Source organism: Euwallacea similis, chromosome 8 (genome assembly GCF_039881205.1).
Source record: "Euwallacea similis isolate ESF13 chromosome 8, ESF131.1, whole genome shotgun sequence".
In the NCBI taxonomy this organism is placed as follows: Eukaryota; Metazoa; Arthropoda; class Insecta; order Coleoptera; family Curculionidae; genus Euwallacea; species Euwallacea similis.
In genome coordinates this window covers 1,360,069-1,370,806 of record NC_089616.1, presented here as the reverse complement: position 1 = coordinate 1,370,806, position 10,738 = coordinate 1,360,069, and the positions used below count along the sequence as shown (strand labels likewise).

The window sequence follows — 10,738 nt, the reverse complement described above, 5'->3', positions numbered from 1 at the left end:
ATAATGCTTTTTAATAGCTTTGGTTGATATTTTTGAACATTTTGGCGGACTGATGTTTTTCTGTTTAAATAGCACATTAAAAGAATCCACTGCCAATAGGGACATGAGGGACGGAAAAATAGATTTCTGACCCGTTTACGCGAATTGTATGTAGGAGACTTTTAAAAGGTTTTTAAAGCTATTTAAAAAAGAAATAACATACATTTTTTCGCATATCATTTATTTTTAAAATAGGCAAATAATTCAATGGCGAACCAATATAAATAAAATGTAATGAACATATTTCGCTTGCAATGATTGATATAAAATATAATTAGCTGAAACCACTAAATAGAGTATAAAATAAAAATAATAAAGAATCTTATAAGTAAAAACTATTTTCTGAAATTACCTATATACACTATCTTAATATGCACATGTAAGTCGACAAAAATAACCATTATGGACTTTTTACCAAATTTTCTTTAATCATCTAAAAAGATATATGTACTTCGTTCAATTAACATATTTATTACGGAATTAAGATTCGCGCGATACATCTTTTAACATTTTCATTCGACAAATCTGTGAAACTATGTCACAATCTAGATGGCCCAAGTTGGCACGACATAGTGCAAAATGAGCGTTGAACGCTATAATTATACCTCAAATAATAACGTATAACAAACTACGACACTGGAAAAATCCCCCAATAAGTCCAATGACAATTGATATATGTCTCTTAATTTTTACAAAAACAAAAACTAATTCATTTACACTCAATATTTAAATACCTTTGTTGGTCAAATTACAACCAACAATATTTACGAATGATTTGAAATTTGATTGAATGTAATTAAAATCCTTAAAAGATCGATATTGGTATGAATTTCAAATTTAATAAACACAGTTTCTATGTAACTATTTCTACTAAAGTCTACTTCTCCATTAAAAACTGGTGGTCTAAGTGGGACATGCGTGTGAAGCATCTAAGTTAAGTGAGGGAAATAACAAACGAATCGAAGAGTCCACTAATACATTTAAGGATTACACATAAGACACGTCTCTAGCAATGACAATCATCCCCCCCCCCCCCCCCCCCATTTAAAAACTTAAGAACAAAAATGCTGTGTATGTTTTACAAATCTTTAAATCCATAGATTATTTAAAACGTAAATAATATAACCAACCCATTTCTCTAAATTGCGAGAACAAAGCCGTACTAGGCAGTGGTAACCAAGGCGATGATGAACGTTGGAAAATATTGACGTCATAATTCGGAACTGCTTTCTTGGGAAATCGTGCTTTATTGACCCGCTTTTTCCTTGATTAACTATTAACACATTTGCTTAATCTATGTAAAATTGAACGTTAATGATGCACTTTGACGTTCTTTTTTTCAATTATTTTACTTGAATGTACGAATTAACTACATACGGGCAAGTACACGTAAAATGTTAAGTTGTCGGCATACTTGATGGTTGTGTTATTGCTATGCGATTAGCATTTTTAAAATAAGCAATTCGCTTACTTGTAATTTAGAATTATGAATTATTTTATTTATGTTACGTTACGTACGTACGATATATATATTTTTGTGGTGGCCTCAATGACCATGGGCTGCCACTGACGGTTTCCTGGTAAATAAACAGAGCTAATAATCCACTGGAATGGAACAAAGGGTACTTACCGCCATCTCGTGAAGACTCAGACGCATGTCATTTTTACTATGACTCACCCCACCTATTTGGTCATAGTTCGTTCACATGACCATAAAAGCCGTCAAAATGATCTGATTGAGATATAGAGGAAGGAGTACGAGATAAACACAATCGTTACCATCAGATACATCAAATAGCCGAGGTACCATGGAGTGATATGACTATTATTGAACGTCTATTCGCAAAAAATGCATTTATGGTCATTTTTGTAGCTAACTAGTAGCGATGTATAGCTATAGATTTCCCTGTTTACGTCAGTTACAGCAACACATTACTAACACCGGATACAAATAGTTAATAAACACTTCTCGTCCTACGCGTTAATGATATCTACTTGCGTGGCCGGACCTCCAATTTTTGGCCCGTGCAGTGTTCGTCATCGCTACCAAGAGCTACAGCTTAGGCCACAAAACTGTGTCATGGAGTTAGCATGGGATTCTTACTTTTCTCTTCCGATTGAATTGAAGTTCGCAAATATGGAACAGAACAAGAACGAACCTCGCAACTTCAAATTTTTTGTTTGATATTTTGTTTATGGCTCTTACATTTTATGAGATATTTCACTGAAATTTTTAGAGTATAAATAGCTTTACAAGCTCTATGCCGTTAGTCTTTTCAAATAACTTGAAAAATCACAATATTCCTGATGATTTTTTGTGGCACCTAACTTAAAATATCCAACGAAAGAAATTACGATGTTCTTGGAGCATTTGCTCACGTGTTTACAATCCCCGATAATATTACTGAACGAAATTGAAATAATGGCGGAAAATAAATCATTTGAGGAACGTCCATTTCCTAGGGGCAATTCTAAGTGTATCACCTCCTTTAAGGCTTTTATATCTTCAATATATACTCTAGTATTCACTATCGCCATTCAAAAACATTTCTAGAAAGCTGTAAAAGGGAAAAATGCAAAAATTACAATCCTGTGTTATTCGTTTGTTTCCGAACATGCAGGACACGAGGCATGACGCATACATTTCTCCAATGTTAAGTGGTTCTGTGTGCATTCAGATTGCAACACAATTATCACTCAACTCATTTCTCTAGTAAAATACTTACACATTGACCGTTATTACTAGTATTATAGCAAAATAAATGAAGAACCAACATCTTTGAAGGAAATTAGATTGACTTCTCTCTATTTCACCAACAAAGGTACACATTACATGCCAAACTTAAAAAAGCTCCGAAGAGAGTACTTATTCTAATAGACAGAAAACATAATCACTCATGCATCCTTGGCTAGTTTTATATTTATATACATATATATATATATAATTATATATATATATACATATATATATATTTATATACACATATATACCTATATATAATATACATATAAAATATGATATATATATTATATACACACACACACGCACACATATATATATATATATATATATATATATATATAAATATATGTATTTATGTATAATACGTGGATATACAGCATGCACAGGGAAGATTTTGAACATGAAAATAGTAAACACGTGTTAACTTTCCAAGGCATATTCTAAAGTATAGATAGATCAAGGGTAAATAGTCAGTCGATCCCAATTTCAATAAAAAAAATCAACAAAACGCCTAAAATAGTGAGCTAGTGTGAAACTTTAATAATTTATCAATGTATGCTATGCAAGTATTCGAAGGGCTAACATCTCATAATTTTTCATATGACTATTTGCAGCCCACTCGACAGTCTTTCTTTGGGTTTTATAGAATATTATTATCACTCCCTTACCCATATATTACGTGTAAAATACAAATGGCAGTTATCATATGAAAAATTATAGTTGCTAGTTCCGCTCTACATAACAAGTAATATTTTTACATTAAGACCTCGGGTGATTTTCCCAAATGTATGTTTCAATACTTCATGTACATGCTGCATATGATATTTATGCTACTTTGCATACATTAAACACAAACCGAAGTTTCACATTTCATCTTGCAATTTCATTTTCTTTATACCTCCTGGAGTGGTTTCTGGTAATCTTTTTGTTGGTTTATTTTGTACACCGGTATCTAAAAAGCAAATTAAAAAAACCTCAATCAATGTGATGGGTACATCCGAAGGCACATGATAATTTCTAAAATTATGAATGTTTGATTTTCAAAATATTGATTCAACAGTATCCATCTGATATCTATAGACTGATCAAATATGATCACGGAACGAGATCATTTCAAAGTATTTTTGCACCCCACGCATTTCTATCCGGTTAATTCAAAATCAATTGAAATGTTATTGATATGCAACTTATTCAGGATTACCAAATGATTAATTCTATTATTAATTGTGTGGTTTACAGTGCATCAAAAAGGTTAGTGATACTGATTTTAAAATCTTATACTTCGAACAAACCTACACTTATACGGATTTTAGTTTTGGTAGAAGTCATGGTGAATTAACTCGGAACACGAATCATTTTCTTCCCATCCCGGTTTATGGAAAACTTATTTTTCAACATAGATACAAATTCGATTAAATATAAAAACGTGCATTTTTGAAAATGCAGGTAATTTTACATCATACCTACAATAAAGCCAGTCTTTTTCTATCTTGGCTAGAAATACGACTTTACTTTCAAAAGGGTTTAATTTGGTTTACCCTGTTCAATATAAAGAATCTAACTAACCTTGCAGCCACCTGACTTGCGTCGCAGGTCCATATCCTTTGTCATTTTTGGCGGCTATACGGAATATTATGGCTGCCTTTGTAGAGGTGTCAATATGTGCTGCTTGTAAAGACACATTTCCAACTACGCACTGATTACTGGGGCCGCAATATACGCGTACAAAGGCAAGCTGTGGTGGCGCATTTCCCACGGATTTTTCCTGCAAATATCATTTTATTATCGAATCAATAGGATGCAAAATCGCGGCTCCGTTACCTTTCCTTTGACTGCTAAATATACCGAATACTCGAGTATCTCTTGCGGGTTGGAACCTGGGGGTTCCCACGACAAATGGGCACCATCGTTTGCTTTTGCTATTTTTATTGCGGATGGCGCTCCGGGGAAACCAGGAACGCATGTTTTAAAAGCAGAAACCTGGAAAATAAGGAAAAACTCTTGAATTTCCCTGTTCAATGTTCCAATATACGAAAACATACTTCGCTCCATTCCCCTCGACCAACCGTGTTGATGCCAGCGACACGATATTTGTAAGCGGTGCCGGGCTCCAAGCTAATTCTTGGGAAATTTGACAAGTCCGGAAGATCGTCAACGGTTAAATCATCTGTACCGGACATTAGATAATAGTTCTGTACATCGTAACTTGTGCCTTTTATAAAGCCGACTGTGTACCAAGTACCCTGAATATATACAAATATTTCATTATATTTGAAAATTAATCATCGCTCGATATGTTTTTAATGGATAGTTTGAAAGAAAAAAAAACTAGAAATTGTATCATACTGCTAGTTAATTGTAAATGCTATCACGATATTCCCCTAAACAATATAGAAATGAAATGCTTACTTTTAAAGGCTCCTGCAGGGCACCATTGAAGTCAGTCTTGTCGTTGTCTTTCGACGCATCCAAAGCAGCAGACGCCAATGCCGCTAGCGGATCTTCAGTGCTGTTTGTCATGTCCTCGTCTTCTTGACCCTCTTCATCACCATTTTCTTCGGTTTCTTCAGCATGCTTAGGCTCGGTCAATTGGTTTGATGTAATTGAGGAATTGAATCCACTGTCCAGATCTTCAGACTTAAGATCCAGATCAAGTGAGGTATCACTAACCGCAGTCGGGAATATGCCAATTGGTTGGTCCTGATCTTCCTGTTTGATATTGGCGATTTCGGATTCGGGTTCGCCTTTGATATCGGGACAGATGTCCATTTGGTCCAGGTCCATTGCTATATGGTGATTTCATAGTTGGTTTGCATTTTTAAATCACCTTAAAAATTATTTACCTTCTTCACTCACACCTTCAGGCAATTCTTCCTTCTGCTTAGATAATCCATTCACACTTTGCGTCGAATCAGCTTCTGCAGTAGTAGTAGGCGACTTAACGTTTTCTTCATCTTTGCTACCTCCTTTCAAGCCCAGTTTGCTATATCGATAGCTTTCTGGGGGTAAACTGCAACCTCCTTTTAGAGATAATTTTGAAAATGAAGCTCCTCCCAGTAAACCTCCAATGGAGGCTTCCGACACCTCTGCCGTTTCCTGAATAACGATCGGCTGCTCATCGGACTCGATTTCAGGTACAGCCATTACACCTTCATCTTTCGAGACATCAGAGACCGTGTCTTCGGCTTGTTTATCCGATTCTTCTGGAACGATAAGCCCAGCTTCAGCTGCTAAAGCGGCGAGCGCAGCATCCGTTGTAGCAGGACCCTCAAATGAGGAAGATGCTAAAAGAGACCAAGTATTTTTTCATCATATATGAGCATTATTGAAGGTATCTTAAATCAAGAATGACAATAGATCCGATCATTATGTAGCAAAAGTTCAAAACGTCAACACTTTGTGATCAAATCAGTTTGTTATTAATCAACGTTACCTAATGTGGCTGATGGTTGTGTGGTAGGCTGTTTTGGTCTCTGAACAACCATTAGTTTGGGTTGATCGGCATTGTTGGTAACTGTTTGTGTTGAGGGAAGTCTAACAATCTTGCCGATTCCGCTTATTTGAGAGGGTTGAACGACAGTTAATGTTTTATTCGTACCTGATGCCATTTGCACAGTTAGCTGTTTGCCTCCAATCATTACTTGTTTCTAAAAGATACATAAAATATTGTTAATGGCAAATGTCACTTTATATTCACCACCAATATCCTCAATTTTCACTAAAGGGGAATAAATACTCTAAGAAATATTTCCAAAGTAAAACCGAACTATTTGTAAATAAGAATATGGAAGTACTTACTGTATTTTTAGGCAACGTAACAGTTTTCGGCGACCCTACCATTTGCATGGGCATGGAAATCGTGATAGGTTTAGCGATTTTCACTCCTTGGATATTCTGCAACGACGAAGCAGTCACGACTGGAGTGGTATTGACTGTATTAGTCTTAACTAAAGACATGTTCACAGATTGTGCGTTAGTCAAAGTTTGCATGTTCTTAATCCCACCCGTTGAGCTAACCATGATCACTTGTTGATTACCGAGCGCCGAGATTTGACCAGCCGCACTTTTCGATAACACCAATTTTCCAGTTGCTTTATTCATTTGAATCATGTTTGAAGGAATTGTCTTCAGAGTGGTCAATACTTTGTTTCCTCCAGTGTTACCTGGCAAAATCTTCACGATTGTATTTTTTGTTTGAGGGGAAAGCACTTGGGTTGGCGTTTTACTTTGAACGACATTGCCTGTCTTGGGTAACGCAGCCAGGGTCATTCCTGTACTGGTTTTGACCAAAGTCACCACTTGTTGTTGGACACCTCCGGGTTTTTGAATAATGTTTGCGCCTTGCCTCACCAACACTTGTTTTCCAGCCAATTGAGGTGAGGCAGTTTTGATCATAGTCGCTCCTTGAGCGCCTTGAACTCTTACAGGATTGGCTAATTTTATTTGAGTTGGTTGAGATAGAGAAATCTTCTGGGTTACTGCAGCAGCTGCTGCCAGAGCTTGGATTCCAGACATTTGTCCTGTTGTGGTCTGTGTTTGTTGGACTGTTTTGCCAGTATCGGTAGCAACGGTCGAGATGGTACTAACTGTAGTTACTTGTACGGGTTGCAAACTAGAATTCAAGGGGGCAGCAGTTGCTTTCAGGGGAGGGCGAGCCTTCACTTTAGTGGGACTTGAAATGGGGTTTGGCCAAATTTTGGATTGCTGAAGGGGAATGGCTGGAGGACTTCCTGGAACTGATTGTGAAGCTTTGGGAGAACTAATAATCAGCGGAGTGCTAGCCTGACTAACAGATTTGGGGGTTTGCCCTACCGTTGGAGGCAAATCATACTTTTGGATTTGTAAAACGTACGTTTGAACTGATGGTGACCCGGTCCAGTTAACTTCAAGCGAATGTGTTCCCGCTTTAACTAGAGACACGCGACTTGGAGCTGGCGGTCTATCTACTTCTAAATACCATAAATCTTTACAACACACTTGATTCTTCCACGCTTTTCTATAACCGTCTCGCCCGGACCAAATGTATAACCTAGTACTTATACCTACGGCGCAATGTCCCGCCCTAGCGCACGGCACTGTCTGTTCGTTTTCGCTATGAATATTTAAGTCCTCCCAATTCATTGTTTCTAAATTAAGGCACGCCATTGTGCTAGTACATTTCCACTCTTTTTCATTTATTGCTAACTTTCCCTCGTCCGCTACTACCGGCACCCATCCCCCAAATACAAACATTCGATGTCCGATAAGAGTTGATGTATGAAGAGATCTGAAAATAAGATTTCTAATTGTTAAATTATGATTTCCCATCATGCGCTAAAATTATTTTTAGGCAATTTTTTTAACTTACCGAGGTAGAGGTGTAACTCCCGACACGATTGGTTTACTCCAGGTCATATTTTCCGTGTCTAAAAACCATAAATCGCCTAGTCGACATCCGCTCATACCACCATATATTACTAAGAATGACTTAAAACGTTTTTTATCCACATAAGCTAACCCTGTATGAGATTCTCTTGGAGGAGGTGATGGACCATGAGTTAATGGTATATCCCATTGCATAGGGTTAGTTTTAATATCTAACGTATATAAATCATTTAAATATCTAAAAAACAAAGCTCAAAAATATTTTTTTAAATAGGACCAAATGTAAAAATACCTGGGTACATTGTTTTTGGGATCTTCACTATCATTGGCAAGACCACCAAATAAATATACCTTACTATTTACAATGGTAAAACTATGCCCTAACCTAGGGCATGGTGGGGGACCACCCTTTGGGCTTCTGGGGCTTATTTTCTTCCATTCCCATTTTGACGCCTGCAAAAAATAAATCACCAAACTTACATTTAAAATTGAAGTAACTTAAAAAAATAAATTTAACTTTTACCAAATTAATAAAAAGCAAATGTAAGTCCTTGAAACTAAAAAACATCCTATGGTAAAACCCAACATATTGTTGGGCTTTATTAAATGACACATTGAGTTCTGCCTTAGCACCACAAATCTCATTTAAATAGACATCCACAATATAAACTCATTTATTACCTTTCGAAAAAAGATTGAAATTAAGTAAACAGCTGGAGAAAACACTTTAAAATTTAACAAGCTATACAATATTGAAAAACGGTTCAAATTTCTATAAGAAATAGCAACACTTTATAGGGTGGACAAAGTTTATTTTATCGTCAGTATGTAATGTTTGGTTTTTGAATAGTTTTAAGTGTTTGATGAAGTCTGCAAGATAATAAATATGTGTGCTATTGCAACAAAATGTTATAAATTTATTTATATGATTTAGGATTGTAGGCTTCAATAATAAACTTATGTTGAACTAAAACTATTATCATAAACATAAGTGCATCAATTCTTGATTAACTGCTACTATAATAACTAATGCAATAAATATTTTTTATTTATCCACTTACCTGTAACTCATATAATTCATTACTATATTTTCCATATTCTACCATGCCACCAAACACTAACAACCTAGTGCCTTCAACAACAAATCCATAAGCAGCACATCCCGGGGGTACATCTCCTTTGGTAACAGGAACAAACCATTGATTGGTAGCTAAAACAAGTTAATAAAACATAGTAGTTTGTAAAATCTCAATATACAGGTTGCCAAAAATGGACAGATGACCATAGGGGATACAAGATGAGTAAAATGATGGCAAAATTTTTCAATTTTACCTTCAACAAGATGATTCTCTGAGATTTACACAAATTTTAACAACAAGGACAAAGAGAATGCAAAGTGTTAAAAATTCACAAATACACAAGGTATTATAATTGTATGGTTTTATTAATACATTTTCATTTTATAAACAAAATTACGTGAATGAAATTAATTAAAACAAATTTATTTACAAATTCAGCAATTGCTATTCTATTTAATGACATATACTAGTTTAAATTTGGCGTCTAAATGAGACTGGAAAAATGCGGGAATACAATTGGACACCACAAGCGTGGTGAAACCACAAGCGCAGTCGACGAAATAAGAGATTTTTAATAGAATTCATTCAGCCACAAAGGATTTATCAACAAATTCAGGGGTCGTGAAGAAGGAAGTAGCAATAAACAACCATGCATGACCTAATGGTAACTGACTATTGATAGAATAACGAAGAAAACTAACATAAAAGTAGGTGAACGTCTGCACATATTTCAATCGGCGGCCGCCATGTTTGTTTCTAGACTAAACAAATCTAAGCCAAAATGACATTTCTTTATCATCCAACAAAACGCTACAAATTCCTCAACTAATGACAGAAAAGAAACATCTGAGAATAGCGTTGGAGAGAGGTTAACTTAATTAATTTCAAAACAATAACAAACAAACTCGCCATATTTACTACGGTACAAATCCAAACCTGGCAAGTACCTGTGTTGTAAACATGAAGTTCATCAACAATTCCTTCGTTTCCACCACCGAATACAACCATCAAATCTTTAATGGCCACAGCCCGGTGTCCATGACGAGGTCTCGGCTGAGGCCCAGTGGGATTGGCCACTAATTTCCACCTTAACGCCTTACCCGCCATTACGTATCACATTGCACTCCCCTCGGACATACGAAACGAACAGAACAGTACACTTTTAAAAAAGTCAATTCTACAGGTATAGTTGGACATGGATTCATAATCGATGCATTAGTGGCACAAACACTTTGTCAACAAAAAACATTGAACACTCTGTGATACAAAACTTCATGTAAAAGGTAATATTTGTCTTAAGTCTTTGCCGACATAAGCGGCAAAACGTTATTAGAAAAGTGATTTTTGTTCTGTCGACTGCCGATAAAAGCGATCACATGCGTATTGACTGAGGCATTCAGCTGTTCCATTGGCCATCTGTTGTTATTATAGTTAACTAGCGGTGCTGCGCATGAAATCTACTAGATGGCTCATTGGAAGTAGCTTTAAGCGTTTTAACCCCGCTTTCTCAGTT

The 10,738-nt window shown here is 36.0% G+C and overlaps 1 protein-coding gene across 1 annotated transcript; it reads right to left on the bottom strand.

The window, feature by feature from the left end:
• Nucleotides 1-2,817: 2,817 nt before the first annotated feature.
• On the bottom strand, nucleotides 2,818-10,589 carry Hcf (Host cell factor). The gene is made up of 12 exons (XM_066392279.1): nucleotides 10,173-10,589; nucleotides 9,208-9,356; nucleotides 8,439-8,599; nucleotides 8,130-8,384; nucleotides 6,581-8,048; nucleotides 6,216-6,429; nucleotides 5,626-6,066; nucleotides 5,192-5,568; nucleotides 4,825-5,025; nucleotides 4,604-4,762; nucleotides 4,349-4,547; nucleotides 2,818-3,734 (listed from the first exon to the last, which is right to left on the bottom strand). The coding sequence occupies exons 1-12, from the start codon at nucleotides 10,330-10,332 to the stop codon at nucleotides 3,646-3,648; spliced, it is 3,873 nt and encodes a 1,290-aa protein (XP_066248376.1). The 5' UTR covers nucleotides 10,333-10,589; the 3' UTR covers nucleotides 2,818-3,645.
• Between the last annotated feature and the right edge of the window lie 149 nt (nucleotides 10,590-10,738).